Below are 22,399 nucleotides of genomic sequence, written 5' to 3'. Positions count from 1 at the left end.
AAAATTATAATACTATATTGTTTGAAGTTATGAATAGATTAAAACAGATTTTACCCGCGGCTTCGCTCGTGGTCAGTTATTTTGTATACCTCGGGAACGGTACTTTTTTCAGAATAAAAGTTACTGTTTAAGATCAGCTACATAGAAAAGTTAATAACAAACAAACTTTGCTTTTAATTTTATGCAGGCGTTCATGTGTAATTAGTTTAATTGTGACGTCATTAACCTTCTAATAAATTGGATCGGTGGTGTGTTGCAGTAACGTTACTTGAAGTTTTATTTAAATCGAATCTGATTATCATTCCCAAGTTCGTTCAGTTACCCTATGTTCTTTTTTGATCCTTTAAGAACATGTATACAAAATATCATGACAAACGGGTATGTAGTTAAAGTGTAACAAACAAACACAATTCATTTATAATGTTTGTTAAAATTTCAAAAATATGTATTTTAGATACCCGGCGAGTATGAAGTGGCTATCTGGAATGAGGGTGGCAAGTACTACGTCTACCACCCCTGGCCCGCAGACCGATATGGATATAGGGTAAGAAGCGACATTTATATATTTATACGTGTAGAAAATCTTTCTTTAAGTATATTACGCGTTCAAAGGAGTGGAAGATTTGGAAGAAATTTAATTAATATAGGGGAGTCTTTTAAGTGGTTGAACCTTCTGCAGTTACATCTAGAAATGTCTCGATTCCGGAATATTTGTTCAAAATCTGTGACCTAAGTCAGGATTTTTTTAAGTGTAATTTTAATTTTCATCAAAAAGTAATCCTTTTCAGTATTTTTCGTTAATCAATATCTATTAGGATTTCGCCGTTCAGGTCATATACATATGCAAGATTTTAGAAAACATTGATAACGTGATACAGATAACTTGCAGCGCCATCTCTTGACAAGTTTCCGAAAATCGTCTAATACCCCTTGGAAACAACATTACAACGTATTAGAAAATGAACACATTCTATTCCCGGCATACATAATTACATACATAAATAACATACATAATTTGAGAAAATACATAATTTTAAACTCGGGGAGTGGTCATGTATTCAAGATTTAATAAAACTTTTATACCGCGATTCAAAGTATTTACAGCGCCATCTCTTGACAAATTGCCTAAAATTGCCACACATTTTACCTTTGCAACTTATCCCCACCCCTCAGGTGGGTCTTCAAGATGGCGGCAAGGCTTGCGTGTTGTACTTCACGAAAATCTCCCGTCTGTGCGAACACTTCCTGGACAGCGTGCCGGAGCTGAAGCGCAAGCCCTTCAGCATCGCGGACGTGGCGGTGTGGCCGCGCCCCGACATGCCCGAGCCCGTCAACAAGCTCAAGCGTTAGTCGTCATGATGATCATTAGTGTCATTAACGAAGGTCTCTGTCTGGGATTAGTGATGTGCCGGATCGTTAATAATGTATATCCGCGGATAGAGATCCGGATACCGATATTTGGTGTCCAGATCCGCGGATACGGATACGGATATCTTTCTTTTTCTTCGGATATCCGGAGAATTACTTGTCATAATGTCTCCTCATCGTGACGTTAGTCATCTTCCATAGTTAAAACTCATTATAACGTCTCGCTTGTGTGAACAGTTTTTGGAGAGTTAAGCGGGAGTGGCTGTTGTTGTTTTAGTAGTCTGGGCCGCCCTTAGTGTTAACACTGACAATGTCTGGTGTCACCAAATTTACTGTAGTTTCGGTCATCATTATTTTCATCACCATCACTGTCATATTATGATAACAAAATACCTTCATCTCACGGAGACGAACATTATAACTTGTAACGAATACACCTGAATAAGCTATTTACACATAACACTTGTGTTTATTCGTCTCTACTCGGCGTTGTACCTTATCGTTGAATGACAAGTAATCATTCCTCGGTTTTGTCTCCACAGCGGTGGCGCCGAACCGCTGGGTGGTCCGCGGGCACTACCACGAGGCGGACGCGCGCTTCCCGGAGCCGCACCGCGGCAAGCAGGCCACGGCGGCCGCGCTGGCCGCGCTCGCGCTCGCGCACGTCACGCCCGCCGCCGACTTCACGCCCGAACACGTGGACGAGGTGCGTGCGACCCGGGCGGACCCCGCTTTACACAGCTGTAATTAGGCAGATATAGGTGTGACGGTGGTGCGGACGGAGTCGAACCACAGTTGTACCATCGAGGTGCCAACCGAATCCAGAGTTTTGAACGAGGTGCACAATTTTCATTGCACAGAGGAGCGCCACGATGGACGCTATTGCGCTTGAGGACGTCATATCCGCGAGTGTGACTACACAACTCAAGATGTAGATGTAACTGTGGTTGTAACCAGTTCGGTAGGTGAGCGACTTCCCGCAAGAGGACGTGGACGAGGTGGGTTTGTATCCGGTTATAACCGGTTCGGGTACAAGGCGCTCCTTGAAGGAGTTAGAGAGCTGCGCTACGTATGAGGAACCGGTTCGAACAGGTTCAGAAGTTCGGATCACCACGGGGAGAACGCCTGAAGCGACGTAGACATGGAAGAGTTAGGCTGGTGTCCGGTTAAGACAGGTTTGGATACCTGGCGCTCTTTGTTCTATTCGGGGCCTGCGCAGCTAGAGTGGAGTCCGTTTGAACTTTTTTTTTATAACATAGGAGTAGCAGACGAGCATGCAGCCCACCTAATGGTGGCTACTGCCGCACATAGACATTTGTAAGCAATCCCAGATAGGATTAGATTCGTACCTGAGGTCAGCCATAGGTGCGCCGCTACCCATGAGGACTAAGCTGGATTGGCCTAGAAAAATTATGACTCCCTCATTGTATCCTTCAAACCATAACACAGCAGCGCTTAACACTGCTGGTATTAGGTAGAAATAGGTTTGGTGGTGGTGCCGCCGGAGTCGAACCACAGTTGTACCACTTTCAAGGTGGGTTAATGTAAAGTTGTAGCCGAATTCAGAGCACAAGATGCACCGTTTCCCGGCGGAGCACCATGGTGGTCACTATTGCGCTTGCGCATGTCATATCCGCGAGCGACTACACTACTCAAGATATGGATGAGGTGGGATGGTGTCGGGTGATATCCAGTTCAGGTGCGTGGCGTTTTTTGAAGGAGTGGACTTTTGAAGTGTGGGATTTTTGAAGGGGCTGCGCTGCGCGAATGGAACCGATTTGAACTGGTTCAGACGTTTATAACACCGGGGGATGGACGCCTGAAGCGACGTACACGTGGACGAGTTGAGTTGGTTATAACCGGTTCAGGAGGTGAGCGACTTCACTCGTAAGGACGTGGACGAACTAACTGGTTGTAACCGGTTTAAAGGCTTATCGCTCCCTGATGAAATAGGAGGGCTGCGTAGCTAGAACGGAGCTCGTTTTAACTACGATAATGACGCCGAAGGTGACATAGTCAAGAACGTGGTAGATTAGGAATGGGTGGTCGGTACCGTGAACGGACTAGATCGGTACCACGGTCCACACTCCACACTTGGTCGTTCTGTCCATATTTTCATTTTATTTAATTTACTAGAAGTTTATATCTAAAACATAATATCTTCCTTATGATTCCAGATTTTAACGCGCGGGGATATTCTCTACCAGTCTACTATGGAGCACCTTGAGAAGATGGGCATTAGTCTGGAGATGCCCAAGGTCGATGAAGAAGGTGGGTTCTTCAATTTAGATAAGGTTCTCTACTTGTTGTTATTAATTGTTTCTCTATTTATTCTAGCCGCAGCCGAACACAGCAGAGCTTAATACTGCTCTTATGAGGCAGAAATAGGTGTGGCGGTTGTGGTGCTGGAGTCGAACCTCAGATGTTTCTATAAAATTGTTGAACAATTCTATATTATTGTTGTTGTTGTTGTTGTTCCGCAGCGGGCGAGGAGGAGGAGCGCGGCACCACGGGCACGCTGGCCGCGGCGGACGTGCTCAACAGGTTCAAGGTGTCCGAGTACGACTGCATCGAGACCGACGTGTACGACTGCGCTTACACCGGTATGTTGGGGTACATGACACGACACACTACACGACACGTGAAATGACATATGACACGATACAATACATGATGTGTGACAGTCGGTGAGGTGAGGGATTCGATACGACACGATAGTCGTTAAGGGCGAGGCATACGATGCGAGATGCGATACGATAAGATGCATGAAAAGACACGTGACTTGTTAAGACATGCGACACGACAAGACACATGAAATGACGTATGACACGATACGAGACGTGATGTGTGACAGTCGGTGAGGTGAGGGATACGATACAACGTGAGATATGACACGACACATAAAGCGACGTTCGACACGATATAATGATATGCGACAGTCGGTACTATGGGATATACGACACATGATATGTGATAAAAGGTGGAGACGGGTTATACGACATACAAATGACACGACATACGGCACGACATGACAGGTAATACATGCGGCATGACCCGAGATGCAACACCACATACACGCGACACAATGTGTGACATCGTACATAGTACACCACACATCAAGTAAAGCGACACGATGTGCAATATGACATCACATGTGAAGTTATACGACATCATCATCAACAACCCTTTACTGTCCCACTGCTGGGCACGGGTCTCCTCTCAGAATGAGAAGGATTAGGCCATAGTCCACCGCGCTGGACAAGTGCGTATTCGTAGACTTCACATACCTGTGAGGTTTCTTTTTATAAATCTCTCAGGTATGCAGGTTTCCTCACGATGTTTTCCTTCACCGTTTAGCAAGTGATAATTAATTTCTAATAAGCACATAACTTTGAAAAATCAGCGTGTCTAGGATTTGAACCTCGAACCCCTCGATCGAGAGGCCGAGTTTCTTAACCACTAGGCTATCACTGCTTGTTGTCACTCGCAACTGGACAACCCGCAAAACGAAACTATCGCGTGCATCGCATTTGGAAACGCCTGACGTGATAACGCGTCGCCATGCCTTTAACCGGTCTGACCCATTGTATTAGATACTAGCTGACCCGGCAAACTTTGTACCGCCTCAAAATTCTATTAATCAAACATATTTTATATAAAATATAGCCTATGTTACTCGTGGATAATGTAGCTTTCGAATGGTGAAAGAATTTTTAAAATCGGTCCAGTAGTTTTTGAGCCTATTCATTACAATCAAACATACAAACAAAGTTTTCCTCTTTATAATATTAGTATAGATTACATATCAAATACACTTGTAAACAGAAATGCATAACAAATGAATTATTTAAATTCATTTATTACAGGTAACTAATACCCATATGTGTTTAGTAACAGATTACTTAGAAAAGAAACTATGTTAGTATTATAGTTTGAGTAACAGAATGTTATAATTTATTAATTTATTTTAAATTAAATTAGTTAATTTTCATGTAATTGTCATGGTGTAAAAACTGCAAGGCATTGACTATTTTTTGAGTTTCATACACACGAATACCAAATATTTCTATTTGTAAAAGATCTTCCCTTAGATGTTGTGATGTTCGCTGTTCACAGGTCAGCTGAATCCCGATCCGGGCAGCGGTGTTCTGTCCCTGAAGGATTCCTTGCGGCAGATGTTCAAAGAATATAACCACGCGGTAAGTTTACACCCCTTACCGTCCGAATTGAAAGTGCATCTAAATGAAAATAATACTACAATGGTGACTCAGTTATTATGGCGTCTGTGCAAAATTATGTAAAAACTAAATTATGCTAAATTACGCTTAGGGTAAGGGAGACATCTTATATGAGGCGTTCTAACTTAATCCTGAGGGGTACCTACACATTTGTGGTCGACCTTGGATAGAAAACTAATCTTATCTGGAGTTGGTTACAGATGTCCGTGGGCGGCAGTAGCCACTTATCATCGGGTGGACTGCATGCTCGTTGGCTACTCCTATATTATGTAAAAAAAAAGGTTTAATAGGTTTTTGCTTATCCCTGAGAACTAAGCTGGAACGCCTTGAAAAAGTATGTTCCACCACACCTTTCAACCCAGAACACAGTAGCATTTAACACTGCTGTTGTAAGGCAGAAATAGGTGTGGCGGTAGTACCTTCGGAGTCTAACCACAATGTGGCCGCTATGGTGACCACTCGTTGGTCACGTGCGGTGGCTGCACTATGACGGTACGTGAACCACATGATGGTCACGTGTGGTGGTAGCACTACGATGGTGTGACGACCACACGATGGTCACGTGGTGATGACGTGTGGTGACGGTGTGGTGACGGTGCGGTGCAGGTGGTGACGGCGCGCGGCAGCTCGCTGGGCGTGTGGCGGCAGGACGACTGCTACTACATGTTCGACCCGCACGGCTGCGACGAGAACGGTACCACCATACATACAACTATGTTTATTTATTTATTTATTTATTCACAACTTACATCTAACATTACAGGACAAAAAACCTAATGCGTTTGTGTCGCTTAAAAAGAACAACAATTTACGTTCAAATTACATCAAATACATTAAATATTATATAAAAGATTTCATTAAGTTAAATCAAATACTTTAGATGTTAAAAATAGCATTGAAAGCAAAAATAAAATTCAAATTCGAAAAACAATAACAATCAAATTAAATGTCAAATAAAAACAAATAAGCAATTATTTATATTATTTATTGTTATTATATAGGCTTAGTAACGTCGACTTAGTGCAAGAAATTATTAACTAACTGATCTCTGCATACCATGTTATGAATATTAATTTCAAAAACTGTAATATCCTTACTAATATTATAAATCCGAAAGTAACTCTGTATGTCTGTCTGTTTGTCTCTTCTTCACACCTAAACCACTTAACCAATTTTAATGAAATTTTGTACAAAGATAGTGTGAGATCTGAGAAAGGAAATAGGATAGTTTTTATCTCGGAAATCCCACGGGAACTAGAGATGGTGATCTAAAATCGATTAATCGTAAAATCGATCATTTTAATCTATATTAGTAAGGATTAAATCGTGAACAATGCATTTGATTAAGTGATGATATTTAGCAAAGTTGTTGTCCATGAGCCCACGAAGGTTCCAGAGTTGGTATGACCAATTTTCGCCAGATGGCGCCACTGTCATTCCAATGAAGATACGAATTTTCAGCTTTATGTATGTTAGTATGTCATATTATTTTCTTTTAAACGCGGGTGAAACCGCGGGTGAACACTAGTATATAATGAGTTTAATTGTAATTTGAACTTTCCTTCTTCTTTCATATGCTTTGTTGTTTTTAAATAAAAATGTTTACCAACTATAGATACAAAGAAATTGACAAATTCTTGACACTAAACATTGATAAAATTCGATATTTTCTTTCTTTTTTTTTTCAAAAATAGTTAGTAGTAGTAGTAGTAATAGTAGTTAGTAGACTTTGAAATTTCAGATAGTTTTACCAACGATTTTAACCAACAAACCTAATTTAGTCCTTGCTTTTCCACCCCAGGTTACCCATCAGACGACATGCGCGCCGCGGCGTGTGTGGTCCGGGTGCAGGGTTCGACAGACGCCCTGGCGGAGCTGGTGCTGGGCAACCTGCCGGCCGGCGCGGACGACAGCTTCAACCTGTCCCCGGTGGCCGTCACCGCCACCAAGCTCAACGCGCAGCTCGGCGCGCCCGAGACCAGGCTGGAGGTGAGCGGTTTGCCCTGGCGGACCCGGTATGGAATGTAATAGTAAGTAACTGAGCTGGGAGCGCTGAGGATCAAACTTGAGGTCAGATCCCTACTGAAGGGAAGTGGGAGTGAATGGAAAAAAATGTGTGACAGCTTAATGTAAAGCTGGAGGCTCCGGGGGCTAAGTACGAAGTAGAGAGGAGGGTCTAATGTAGTTACGGGATTGACGTCAGGATAACATGATCGTCCTAGAACTGGGTGTACCGTGAACCAAGCTAGAAATGAGAAGAAAAGGTTAACACATTCCTCGGTGTGATGTGGGAGGAATGTAAGTGTGACGGATCAATGCGTAGCTGGAGGCTCCGGAGATTTCGAGGTTTAGGGAGCTGTCTGACGGTTACAGGAGTGACGTCATAATAACATGATTGTACTATAAGTGGGTATAACAGAGACCTAACTCGAGGTGAGACGGGGGGAATTGGTCAAAATATACTCTTTGACACTATCAGTTTATCTACACATATACTTTTCAACAATAATATGCATAGTTCATACATACATCTATCTAGATGTACTGACAATTTTTTAGATGTTTAGTGTAATAAAAAAATATCAATTTCAGAACAAGGCCTTCGAGTGGATCTCTAAGGGCACGGCGGCCATCTTAATGGGGCCTCGCGGGGAGAATTCCGCAATAGGAAAAGCTGCGCAAAGAGCCGGCATTGGGGTGAGTTGGGATTGGTTATATTAAAGGGATGATCTGCGTTCCGGATTAGTCACTATACCGGTCTGTCACGCACTAGGTGTAGTTATGTTTCACTTATTGTTGTTGTAAAATTACTGTTGTTATTGTAAAATTAACTTTCAATATTTGATACTAACATACATACATACATACATTGCAAGTTGAATAAAAGTTTGTAATAAAATTATGTTGTACCTATAAAATCCTTTTGATTTTCCTCGAGAATGGGTCATTGCGAAAGTAGTAGTAGTAGTAGTTGCTGTTGTTGTTGTTGTTGTTGTAGCTCCCTGTTGTGTTGCAGGAGGAAATGGCGATATCAGTTTTTTTTATAATATAGGAGTAGCAGACGAGCATGCAGTTCACCTGATGGTAAGTGGCTACTGCCGACCATGGACATCTGTAATCAACCCTAGATAGGATTAGATATTCCTACCTGAGGTCGGCCACAGATGCGCTGCTACCCCTGAGGACTAAGCTGGAACGCCTCGGAAAAGTATGTCTCCCTTACCACACCCTTCAAACCAGAACACAGCAGCGCCTAACACTGCTGTTATTAGGTAGAAATAGGTGTGGCGGTGGTGCCGCCGGAGTCGAACCACAAAAGGTTCTACCACCTTCATATAGTACTTGTTATATTAAACCTCGTTGTAGTTGTCGTAACACCTGTCTTATTACAGGAGCACATGGCGATATTAGGTATTATAAATCTTGTTGTTGTTGTTGTTGTTATATGTCTTTTGTTGTCGTTGTTGATTGTATTGTTGTATTGTCCCCGAGAGGAGGATATAGCGATAGTAGTTGCTATAAATGTTGTTATTATTATTGTTGTTGTCGTTGTGGTCACAGGAGGAGGACATGGCGGGGCGCAACCTGGCTCTCCCCGCGGCGGCGGCCTTCTGCGCGGCGACGGGCGCGGTGCCGCCGCCGCACATGCACCAGGACCATATGTACAACTTCCTGGGTAATATGTTTGTTTAAGTAGAATAAAACATAGATGTTGTTGACGTTACAGACTTAATCTAATATTAAAGTGGCTATATAACTTTTTATATACTTGAACAAGACTATTTTTTTTCTTATAATTGCGTGGAACACTAATTATTTTTCCAAAAATAAAGTAGCTTGAGTTATTCGTTACCATATTAGTAAATTGCTTGTTATAATTCCGTTAAAACCCTTTGGCGGTGGGATATTTCCTTGTGGGTTAGTTGAGAACAACCGAGCATATACCACCGGAATATGTATATGTACAAGATGGTTTAGAAAACTCCAATAGTGTAATTCAGAATACTTATAGCGCTATCTCTTGACGAGTAGCGGGAAGTCGCCAAAACCCGTCCAGATACTTCGGAACTTACTGGAATTAGTAGATCGAAAAAAAAATCAATATGTAAATAATTTTTTTTCTGAATCTACTGCATATAGGTTGAATTTTTCAAGTGAACCTTTATGGCCAAAACTGAATGTGTACGTAATAGCGAAATACGCTGAATGGAGTTACGACGCTGATTTTTAATGAAAACTAAATAAATTATGCCCATTTTATAAAATTGATCACAAGTCATACCCTGGAAAAGTATTATAAATAATTCATTTACCATAAAACACATGGTTTCTGCTGCCCGTGGACATCTGTAATCAACCCTAGATAAGATTAGATTCCTATCTGAGATCTTCTACAAATTCGCCGCTACCCCTGATAATTAAACTGGATAGCCTCTGATAAGTATGTCCTACTTGCCACGCCATTCAAACCAGAACACAATAGCGCGTAACATTGCGCTATAAAGCAGAAATGGGTTTCTAAGAAAATCTCATAGAAATTCCTAATATTGTCCAGACGCGGGCGCGGAGTACTACCTGAACCACGTGAAGAAGACCGGGCGCAAGGACATCGGGCCCGAGGACCTCACGGAGAAGTTCGAGATGGGCGCCAACACCTTCTCCATCGAGCTCGGGGAACCCATCCGGCTGCCGCTGCGGCTGCCCGACGCGCCCGCTGGGGTGAGTTGCTACCCTTACCGTCACCCTTACTGTCACCCCCCTTATCGTCCTCTCATCCTTTTGGTCACCCTTACTGTTAGCCTTACAGTCACCCTTACTGTCACCCTTACCGTTACTCTTACCGTCCCCCTTACTGTCACCCATGCTATCACCCTTACCGTCACCTTTATGTCACGTATGTCACCCTTATTGCAGTGTTATCCTGAACTAAACCGTCACACTCATGTCCAACATTATCCTCATCCTCTTGGGTAATATCACCTTTGCTACCTTCAATTGCGTTGTCGTCCTGAATTAAACTGTCACCCTCATCTGCGATGTCATCCTCACCTCTTGCTTAATACCATGCATCTTCTTTTGCAATATCACCCTCATCGTTGCCTTGCATCTGCAAATTTATTTTATCCTAGTAATGTCATCCTCGTCGCCAATCTAATTTTCAAAGTTACCCTGCATTTTACGAGAATAGCTAAGAATTGGTTCACACATTTTGGAAACTTCTTTTTAAAATCAGACCTGTGGCATCTTTACGATATTTTCTTCACCGTTTTAGAAAATTTCATTACCTATAGAGAATTTATACAGGAGGGTGGCGAGGAAGAAGAAGAAGAAGGTGGCGGCGATGATGAAGTTGGAGAGGAGCTTGAGGAAGAGGAGAAGGAGGAACCTATGAAGCGTGAGTATTGAGACTGTGTGTGTGTGTGTGTGTGTGTGTGTGTGTGTGGGGAGAGGGGGTAAAGTGTTCGAAAAGGACTCTGCTTATTCGAATACGTAGGGGAGGAGCGGGAGCTTTTTGTTGTTTGATAAATATCCTGGGGGAGTTGTTTGTGGTATTTGTAGAGAAATATAAATGTACACACAGCACAGTACACACAGCACAGTACACACAGCACAGACACGGTGTGATCGACAGTGGAGGCATCACCGTCACATTAATTTATTTTCCCGCTACCCTATATTGAATTGGTTTCGATTTCTCTGTTCGCGGAGGAAGGAGTTGTTTTGTTATTTGTAATGTGGTTGAGAGTGTTGAGACAGGGTGGTCGACCGAGGAGGCATTACCGCTACATTAATCTGTCATCATACGAGTATTGAAGATCGATTTTTTCGCTGACATATAATAAATATTATTCAATTTCGTTCATTCGCAGAGATAAAGGACGCGCTATTTAAGATGTGGTACGACAGCACGAAGCCGCAGCAGGTGGCGCTGCTGCTGGGCGACTACCACCAGCTGGGCGTGTGGCAGGCGCCCGGCGGACGGCTGGTCGCCTTCGACGCCGCGCCCACGCTGGCCAGGGGGCTGCTCACCCCGCAGCGGGTGCAGAGGGGTGAGTGGGGGTGAGGGGGGGTGACGACAGCACGGAGCCGCAGCAGGTGGCGCTGCTGCTGGGCGACTACCACCAGCTGGGCGTGTGGCAGGCGCCCGGCGGACGGCTGGTCGCCTTCGACGCCGCGCCCACGCTGGCCAGGGGGCTGCTCACCCCGCAGCGGGTGCAGAGGGGTGAGTGGGGGTGAGGGGGGGTGACGACAGCACGGAGCCGCAGCAGGTGGCGCTGCTGCTGGGCGACTGGGTAGTTATCCTGCAGCGGGTGTTAGGGGTATGTGAGAAGGATGTTGATCCTGCGAACAATGTAGCGGGATGTGGGGGAGGGGGGGAATGAGATGAAATACCGAAGCGAGTACAGTCTGATAAGTACATTTACAACAAACGACATAAGTTTATATTAATTCTTCAATAGCCCAACGTCTATTATTATTATTATTATATTTTGATGACTAACTAAGAATGGACTAACGTAACCTTGTCATACTTAAAATATATATTTTTATTAGTGGATGTGCCACGCTTTCCTAGAAATAGCCTATTCACCCTTAATTTTAAGACTCCTAGATTATATTTATCGGGAAACAGAAGCCATTAGGGTAAAGTAGTATGTCGTAAAATATATGTTTTAAAAACCCAATTGCCTAAAGATGTACTAACGATGTATATTTGTAACAGGTGATGAACTCCGTCTACAGCGCATCAAGGATGAGATGGCGGGTGAGGGGGGTGACGAGCCCGGCGAGGAGGACGAGGAGGTCGGCGGGGGTGAGGATCATCCTTTAGTATACTATACTAGTAGATACTTACTGGGATACCTTGTAGGTCATACTAGTATGCTTATATAATATAGGAGTAGCAGACGAGCATGCAGTCCACCCGATGGTAAGTGGCTAGTGCCGCACATGGACATATGTAATCAATCGCAGATACCTGCCTAAAAGTCGGTCACTAATAAGCCGCTACCCCTGTGGACAAAGCCGGAACGCCTCGGAAAAGTATGTCTCCCTTACCACACCCTTCAAACCAGAACACCGCAGCGCTTAACACTGATGTTATGAGGCAGGAATAGGTGTGGCGATGTCACTAAGTATTCTAGCACCTTCAATATTTTGAAGATGGAGGAACCTTATTTGGTTCGAGTTCGAAGTCACCATCACACACACATATTTCTGCTTAATAATAGCAATGTTAAACGCCGACGTGTTCCGCGAAGGGTGTGTGAAGGAGACATACCAATCCGAGCCGTCCCAACTTAGTCTTTAGAGGTAGATAGACGTACATATCTATGGCCGATCTCAGCACTGTTACCTTATCTGATTTTGATCACAGGTGGCAGTAGCCATTTACCATCAGGTGGACTGCATGCTCGTTCACTACTGGTATGTTATCTAAAAATGTATGTTTGTCTGTCTGCACAGAGGGCGAGCAACAGCCGGAGCCAGAGCCGCAGTACGTTCCGCCCGAGTCCAGCCCTGTGCTCATGGTGTTCGCCAGCCCGCAAGAGTTCGTCGACAAACTCAGTGAGTTGACTCACACATTCATTCATTCATTCGTTCACACATCCTTTCATTCACACATACAAGCATCTACCTGCATGCCAAATTTCAGCCCGATCCGTCGAGTGGTTTGGGCTGTGCGTTGATAGATCACTGTCAGTCAGTCACCTTTGAGTTATATATATTTAGATTTTAATTCTTTCGGTACATTATACATTCAATTATTTAACCGACTTCAAAAAGGAGGTGGTTATCAATTCGGCCGGTATCTTTTTTTTTTTCTATGTATGTACACGAATTACTCCGCCGTTAGTGGACCGATTTTAATAATTCTTTTTTTATTGTATAGAGACGAGCTGGAAGTTGGTCCCATTTAAATATGGTTAGGATCCATCGATGGGTTCTAGAGTAAATGAGGGGAACTCCTCCAGCCATGTAAATATAACAGCCATAACTTTGCCGTTTATGAACCTATTTTAATGCCTTTAATTTCGTGTGTGTACAATTGCTACAAGTTAGTCCCATTTAAATATGATGAGGATCAGAGTGGGTTCTGGAGACAAAATATGTAACTCCTCAACCGATGGGTATAATTGACTTGTGTTTGAAGATATTTGGTGTAGGTTTTAATGAAATAGCAAAGCCGGTTCATCATTGACTATTTAGTTAGGTTAGATTGGAACATATAAGACAATATAAAATCGGTTCCAATCAATGTAAACTCAGATTTTACCTTCATTCATGATCACGTTTATACGATTTTACATTGTAATAATATAAATATTAGTATGTCATCACTAAAAAGTGTGAAAAAAAATTTTACAAAAAAATACAACCGACTCTATGTCACTACAAAGTAAAAAATAATTGAAATAAATGTTGGTTTACTACATATTTCTGAAGTCGGCGCTCATATTAGACACGCTGTTTACATTGTTATCCAACGAAATATATTGAGCGTCGACTTCAGAAATATGTAGTAAACAAACATTTATTTCAATTATTTTTTACTTTGTAGTGACATAGAAGTCGGTTGTATTTTTTTGTTAAAATTTTTTTCTTCATTCATTTTCTAAAACGTGCATTATAATTATTCACGCAAATACAGGTATTCTTAAATTTATTCGATTATTCATTTATTCTTCAAATGAAATTTAATTTATTTGGTCAATAGGGAAATATGATTTATGTTGATCTTCTTATTGTGGCTATTAAATTATGCGGTTATATCAGAGCATGCTCATTCATTAAATTCTTCATACATTAAATGCATTCATCTGATTTCAATGAAACGTTAACGATGATAAATCATAATGAATGAATCAATTCATTCATATTTGTAAAATGTTCTATTTTTTTTTTGTCAATTTGCATTAGGTGAACTTTGTCAAATGTTTTGTTTGGTAATTAACCATTGGATAGATTGATTATTAATAACGGTGTCGTGTCCTTCCAGCGATCCAAGGCGGTCTGGACGCGAAGCAGTGCCTGGCGCCGTACAAGCTGTACCCGGTGCGGGTGAGCAACGAGCTCACCTCCGTGCTGAGGGAGCGCGGGGCGCCCGCCGCCGCGGGGGAGGGGGAGGCCGCCACGGGGGAGGAGGGTGAGTGGGGAGACTAAAATTATGCATTATGAGTTTTGAAGGTGGTAGAACCCTTTGTGGTTCGACTCCGGCGTGTTAGGCGCTGCTGTGTTCCGGCTTGAAGGGTGTGGTAAGAGAGACAGACTTTTCCGAGGCGTTCCAGCTTAGTCCTCAGGGGTAGCGGCGCATCTGTGGCCGACCTCAGGTAGGAATATCTTATCCTATCTGGGGTTGATTACAGATGTCCATGGGCGGCAGTAGCCACTTACCATCAGGTGGACCGCATGCTCGTCTGCTAGTCTTATACTATAAAAAAAAAATTGAATAGTCAATTGTACGACATTTCATTTTACAAATATAAATAGAATGCATTTATTTTTACATTTTTAATTTAGTTTTGATAGCGTTATAGTTTCGTTTTTGATATTGCGGAATTTTAATGCAGATTTGGTCTACGGGGCGCTGTATGAGCGAATTCGTAAATGTTGAACGTTTTCGAGAAAATACAAAAACTCATTCCATGACTACTGATGGTGCATTGTAGCTGGAATTTACCGAATAGCTGTCTTTTTAACCAATTTCAAAAAAGGAGGAAGTTTCTCAATTCGACCGAATATATGTTTTTTATTACGTTTGATCGGCGATTATTTCGACGTATATGAACCTTATGAATTTTGATGATTTTTGTTTTGTTGGAAAGAAGATATTTCTAAGACGCTCACATTGTACACGCTGTTTACGCCTTTATCCAACGAAATATATTGGGCGCTGACTTCAGAATTATGTACTAAACCAACATTTATTTGAATTATTTTTTACTTTGTAGTGATATTTTTTTTAACTAAACGCGTCTACTATATGTTTACAGACGAGGAAGTCCTTATCGAGCCACTGGACGACGCCGCCCTGGGCGATCACTACACCCGCCTCGGTCGCGCGGCGGCCTCACTGCGCGGTAGAGTTGCGCAGAACGAGAACTACTTCCTCGACAACCCCAATAGGGACAACCAGGTGGGTGCCCACTGCTGGGGAAACGTCGCAACACCTGTGAGACGAGCTGGGGTAGATTAGTGGGATGCAGATGTAGGGAACAACTGGTGACGTGGTGGATGTGTGGAACGTACTGGTCTGAGTGTGGTGTAAGGAGGAACGGGTGTTTTTTTATCCACTGCTGGGTATGAATCCCACTATTGGGCATGTGTCCCACTTTTGGAGATTTAGTGCGGTCCGATCCGGTAGTAGTTTAAGAAAATATTGTAACTGACAATTTGTAAGTGCCGCCGTTGGCCTATACAAAATAAATATATTTCATTTCATTTCATTTCAGTGTGTATTTCACTTTTTATCCCACACATAATTGTCAAGTGAGTGGGATGGCAGTCCCACTGTTGGGCATGAGTTCCACTGCTGGGAATGAGTCCCACAAACGGAACTATGGTATATACTACCATTATTTTAGTACAATTACCGTAATTGGATGAGTGGGATTCCAGTCCCACATTGTGGGCAAAAAAAATGTCACCTCAAAACAAAGCCTGATGTGTACTCTACTCCGCTGGTACGATTGTGACGTAACTATAATTAAAGTAATATATAAAATGGGTGGCCACCCTCACCGCTGGGCTACGGTAGCTGAGAGAGAGAGAGTCGCACTGAACGAGAACTACTTTCTGGATAATCCCAACAGGGACAACCAGGTGAGGGCCTACTGCTGGGCTAACCTTACACCACCTGGGGACTAGCTGCGGTAGAGTGGTCTGATGGAGATATGGGGAGGAACGGGTGACTTTGTATATGTCCACCATTGGACATGAGGTCCACAAGTAGAAACTTGGTATATATTTCATTTTTTACCCGACCGGGTGACACTGCTGGGCACGAATCCCACAGCTGGTATATGGTAGGTATTCCACCGACTTACCCCAACTATGGTCATGTGGGTTCTTAGTTCCATTGCTGGACATAGATTTTACCTCTACACCTAGAGTGTCCTTCGTTACCCTAATGTATTTAAATTCAAATTCAAATATATTTATTTGCAAGAACATGGGCAAGACATAAAATAACAGTAAAGGTATATAAGTTCGCCAAGTTCCACCTGTCAAGGCATGCAAATTTAGAAATTGTGATTACAAATAAATTCGAATAAATTATTTTTACCTAATGTATTTGTATTGTATGTAATGTATTTGTACCCAATTTTGATGTAGAGTTACCTAGGTGAGTTACCAATTTTCCGGGACTAGAATAGGGCTACGGTATCCCCTGCCTGTCGTAAGAGGCGACTAAAAAAGGGCTTCCGGGGTTGCGGACGGTAAGAGTAGGAGCTCGAACCGTCCGTAAAGCAACCCCGGGAAGGACGACGGTATGTGTGGTCGCATACCGTCGTATACACCAGGTGTGCGGGAGGAGCGTAAAGTGCTTCCCCAGGGTAGAGCCCGATCGGGGCATCGCGCTTGGAGGACTCCGGTTGTGTTCCATCGGAGATCCCGGAGTTCTCCAACAAGCGTCGAGGATGGCCACCGGGGGGTTTTAGTGCGGTAAAAATCCCACATAACCCGGTGTCGCTCCCACGGCACCGGGTACCTTTTGAAGGTTTCCCCCTCCGTAAACAAAAAAAAAGGTAAGTTACCAAGTGTACGGCTGAGCTTAGCTCGCACAACTTCAGGAAACCTATAGTGTACTTTATACTTTGATATGTGTATGTGAGCGTAAGTGTGCATGACGGAGTGAATGATGTTGTGGAATGAGCGTAAAGGTGTGTGTGATAGAGTGAATGAAATGTATAAGTAAAATGTATATATTATGCGAATGAAAAATATAATCTTTGATAACTTTGGCTTTCTTAAAGAAACTCAGTTTCATTATTCTCCTCATTCACTCATTTAAATTATTCTCTTTACACTACACCTTAGAAAGCGACTAATAATATTGCTGTTCGTTTCCAGGACGCTGCGAACGCCGTGATGGGCATAGTGGTAGACCACGTGGAGCCCTACACCTACTGGAAGCCCTCGCTGGTGGACGCGATACTGAAGTACGGTGACCGGCTGTACACCGCGTCCCTGCCTCGAGCCTCTCAACCGCCCACAGTGCGGCCCGCGGACCTCATGCCGGACTTTCATGTCACCAGCTTCAATGTGAGTGTATGAGTGGCTGGGCTGGAGTATGGTAACTTCGTTTGAACATATTGTGAGGGTGGGTAGAAGCTTTCATTTAGGGTTCAATGTGAGTGCGTGTGTTTGACTAGGCTGGAGTGTGGTGACGTAACGTGGACACATTGTGAGGGGGGAGGTAGATGCTTCCATGTCACCAGCTTCAATTGGGTACTTGACAGTTATAACAATAAAATATGAAATATGTTGGATATGATAGCTTATAAGTAAACATAAAGTATGCAGTATTTCGTTTATTTTTTAATACGTTCTAAGTATTTTAATTTTTAAAAAGAAATTTTCGATTTTTTATCTGTGGATTTTAAATCCCAAAACGGCGACAGTGCTGCCTCAAATGTCATGTGACGTCACTACATCGAAACCAAACAAGACAAATAATTATTAAATCGTTTGCTGTTAGAGTTGGTTGAATTTATGTTGTGAACCGAAATGAAGCCATACTATATTAAAGCTGATAGCGTGAACCTGCTTAAAGAAGATCCATATATGCAGAGCAATAAATCAAAATGGATACAAAAACTTCCGTGAGATAACCTATGGAAATATCAAATAAACAACGTAAGTAAAACATTCTTTATATTTACATTTAATCATATCCGACAATTAAAACATTTCTTAACTGACTTCAGACAGAAGAAAGGTTGTCTTCAAGTAATTATTAATATTTTTTTTAAATATACTTATATTCTTATGTGAACTGTTTTAAGGTTATTAATTGGTTATATTTATATTTACAGATCTTCCCGACAATCGTATAGTGACGACGTTATAGAGTATGTGCAGTTTAAGAGGAAGGCAAGTTTGTGTTTCATGAAAAGTAAAAGTTGTCCTGAACACAAGGTACATCAATGAAAATGAAAATGTGATGACTGTCCTGCCTAGAAGAAGTGAGGAGCCAAAAGTTTCGAAAGTGGGCACCAGTCTGAAATACATAAAGTAAAGTACACGGGAAATAGTACTTCTTTACTTGCGTAACCTACCCAACAAGATGAAGGAAGAAAAGTGACCATACAGTTTTGCATTGCAATTTAATTCTGAAAATGACAGTGATAAAAATAAATATCCATTTGTTACGGAAAATAATTTTAGTAATGAAGGAAAGCAGACACGCAAGCAGCACAAAAATTTAGCTTAGGTGATCTGTAGTAATTATTGTAACTATAACATATGATAAATATATACAAAATTTCTACTGTGTGTACTCACTAATAGAACCATATAAACCGAATAAACAAAGAAATCGGTTAATAAAATACTAATATTAGCAAATCATGTATTTTTAATTATACAGTCCTGTAACTTAATCAGTGCACATGCACCATCAATAATAACACAGTCATGAAATATTTTAATTGTGTCCTATTAATTACAGAATGGGCCCTTAAAATAGAATTCTCATAGACGTCTTATAATTCTATTCTTATCATAGACATCTATATAATATATTAAATATATGAATACTTCCACTTGCTGTTTTGTTTTGATTACGTCCCGTTCCAATGATTTGGAATTGACGAATCACTCGAGAGTTACTAAATTTATTCCTTTTTTTCAATAATACTTCTCTTACATAGATAGTATAAAATGTCATTGCTTGCAAACAGAGGATTTAAATATATAAGAATCTGCAAGTTCTTTAACGTTTATGAGATTTGGGTTTAGGAACTTGTATAAGCAAATTTGTTACGATCGTACTTGTACACATCGTCACTGCACACGTCTTATAACTTGTCATTTATTTAAATTTTAGTTATAATAGCTAAATAACTCTCAATTTTCTTCTAAGCGTTGTTTGTTTACAGTGTAATGACGTTCCGCCACAAAATGACACTTGACCGCCTGATTTAACGTGACGTTCCGTTCACCGTAAAGAAAGTTCGATTTTTATTAATGAATAGCCCTTTTTTCGAAAAAGTGATCAATGAAAGGCATATATAATACGTATACTAATTCATTAAAACACTTTCCCAAAAAGTGTCAAGTAGCCAATTTGAGTGCGAGTGTGGCAGGGCTGGAGTGGGATGAGGTGACAGGATCATTCTTTGTGGGGGAGAGGGGGGAGGAAGTTGCTTTCATTCTTAATGAAATCTAAAATAAAAGTGACGTCTTTTGTTGTCACAAGGGGTGTATTCGCAAAAGTGTCACTATTTCATATCTTTTATGTATGTTATACATTATAATATGAAAGGCATAGTTATAGTTACTTATAATTTATTTAACGTAATTATAAGTGAGCTACTTTATCGCTTTAGGTTAAGAAAACCTGTAATTATAGATGTAACGATAAATAAATAAATTAAATTTAATGTTTTTAGATTTAATGTGCATGAATTTGTGTTATTGAATTTGCTCTTGAGTTGTAGGGGAGTAAGGATGTAGGGAGGGGAACATTCAGTGGAGAGAAGGGGGGGATTGAGATTGTTTCCAACATGATTATAAGCCTTTTACGGGAAAGCAGAAAGAAGGCAGGGATGAAATTGATTTTACTTCGCCAGGGTTAACTGGCTTAGTTATTGCTACATTTATTTTTGCTTATTTAATTTTTGTGAATGACGCCACAAGTATATAGATACGAGGGATGAAATTAACTAGAAAATGTTTGGGGGTTTTCTAAGGTGGGAATAGAAGGTGGGAGGGGAGTAAGATTGCTTTCACGTTATTAGTATGCAAATGAGTCCCTTATTTTTGCTATTGATTGCAGATAAAGCTGGAGATAGAGGACGAAGTGGTGACCGGCGACATCAAGGCGGGCGAGACCGGCGCCGTGTTGAACCTCAAGCGGGGGCTCACCAAGTTCTTTGAGTCGGTGAGTTGATGCTTCGTTGTGGTGTGATTTGGTGTAATGGTGGAAAAATTAAAAGTAAATAATAATAAAAGTACAATAGAAATATATTTTTCTATATCTCGAAGTCATCGTCATTTGTTGCGTTAAAAGTATCTTATATTTGACGCTGAATCCAGCTTTGGAAACATGATCAAAAACTTTAATTTAAATTTGTTAACCTGTTTTGCAGCGTATGTATGTACACACATGTATGTTTAATTGTTTGGCACGCCTAAACTAACGGCCTGAACGGCTGGATGATTTATAATATACAGGATGAAATTTTCAAAGTGGGCCTTCAGGACGAAATTTGATGCAATGATAATTGACAAACTAAAGGAAAATGCATTTTTTTAACTCAATTTATGTATAAAATGTAACTCTGTACTAATCCAATCCCCAGAACAAGTACGGCGTGCTCTGCGCGAAGGGCTACTGCGTGGGCGTGTGGCGCGCGGCGGACGACAAGGCCTTCGTGTTGTGGGAGCCGCACGCCACCGGCCCCGCGGGCAGGGCCTCCCCCGGCGGCGCGGCCTCGCTGGTGCTGCTGTCCACCGTGGACCAGATCGCGGAGACCTTTGCGCATAATGTTGGGTTGTTGGCGCGGCCGGGGAGTAACAAGTATGTGGGGGGAGGAAAGGGGGGTGTTAAGTGCTGTATGTTCTGGATTGAAGTGTGGTGAAGATATGCTTTTCTGAGGCGTTCTAACCTAGTCGTCAGGATACGGTGCATCTGAGGCCGACTTCTAGTAACAAAGTAATGTTATTTGATGTTGGTTACAAATTATAAAAAAGAGTGCAATTTTAGTTTTGTTGGTAATGACAAAGGAGTCAAATTGAGTAATTAATGGCAAGTCTCTCAAATTTTGAGTTGCATAGGACATGGAAAAATGACACGCGTTTTGGCGTGTGAAGGATTTTGAAACGGAAGCAAGACTTAATAGTTATTTTCTAAAGAACAAGAGAAGCTATAATTATTAACTATAGTGATAACCGCAGGTCTCGTATAATGACAATGCCTTACCGCTTGCCGTTTCCCTTTTAAAATTTGCACACAATAGCTTGATACAATACTATTACATATTTACATGTGAACTCCTCATACGTCGATGGTCCCAGGTACTCCATATCGTCGGTGAAGGTGTTCTGGGAGCTGTCGCGGCTGCCGGGCGCGGTGTCGGCGCAGGGCGCGCTGCCGGACGAGGGCTACGAGTGGAAGGTGCTCACGGCCTACGTGGAGAGCGCGCGCGGCCGCACCGTGCTGCGCGGCTCGCGACCGCCCGACGTCGTCAAGTGAGCGCCGGGGCGGCGGGGGCTCGGGGCGCCGAGTGGAACAATAATATTTCTTTTTTTAGTAAAAAAAAATGTGAGCCGTCACGGGACGCCTGGCAGATGTGAAACATCGACATTATTTTGTAAAAGTAATATGCAGAAAAGAACATATTGTGATAGGAACTAAATATGTCATAATGATAAAATAAAATATTACGATTTTTTTCCAGATAACGATGACTATTTATTGAATTCGATTGCGCATGGCGACGCGTCGCCACACCGTACACATTACTGCATATAGACTGTATATATATACCATCGTATAGAGTGGCGACGGCATGCATCGCCACGTAAGAAATCGGTTTTACGTGCGGCTATAGATGTTTCACATC

The 22,399-nt window shown here is 42.1% G+C and overlaps 1 protein-coding gene across 1 annotated transcript in view; it reads left to right on the top strand.

The window, feature by feature from the left end:
• Positions 1-22,399, top strand: part of LOC140756910 (uncharacterized) — a 53,220-nt gene that overhangs the window by 17,744 nt on the left and 13,077 nt on the right. The window contains 22 exon segments of the mRNA XM_083059031.1: positions 455-544; positions 1,174-1,345; positions 1,911-2,074; positions 3,546-3,639; positions 3,852-3,971; positions 5,485-5,567; positions 6,213-6,300; positions 7,408-7,595; positions 8,199-8,303; positions 9,168-9,282; positions 10,162-10,325; positions 10,911-11,001; positions 11,477-11,673; positions 11,676-11,829; positions 12,331-12,420; positions 13,074-13,175; positions 14,608-14,754; positions 15,602-15,744; positions 17,682-17,873; positions 20,611-20,715; positions 21,137-21,354; positions 21,852-22,025. Of these exon segments, the coding sequence (XP_082915157.1) occupies positions 455-544; positions 1,174-1,345; positions 1,911-2,074; positions 3,546-3,639; positions 3,852-3,971; positions 5,485-5,567; positions 6,213-6,300; positions 7,408-7,595; positions 8,199-8,303; positions 9,168-9,282; positions 10,162-10,325; positions 10,911-11,001; positions 11,477-11,673; positions 11,676-11,829; positions 12,331-12,420; positions 13,074-13,175; positions 14,608-14,754; positions 15,602-15,744; positions 17,682-17,873; positions 20,611-20,715; positions 21,137-21,354; positions 21,852-22,025 (2,996 nt within the window).

This window comes from Epargyreus clarus, unplaced genomic scaffold, assembly GCF_041222505.1.
Source record: "Epargyreus clarus isolate Ecla_fem2 unplaced genomic scaffold, WU_Ecla_fem_2.2 ptg000036l, whole genome shotgun sequence".
NCBI classification, from domain to species: domain Eukaryota; kingdom Metazoa; phylum Arthropoda; class Insecta; order Lepidoptera; family Hesperiidae; genus Epargyreus; species Epargyreus clarus.
This window is presented reverse-complemented; position numbering and strand designations above follow the sequence as displayed.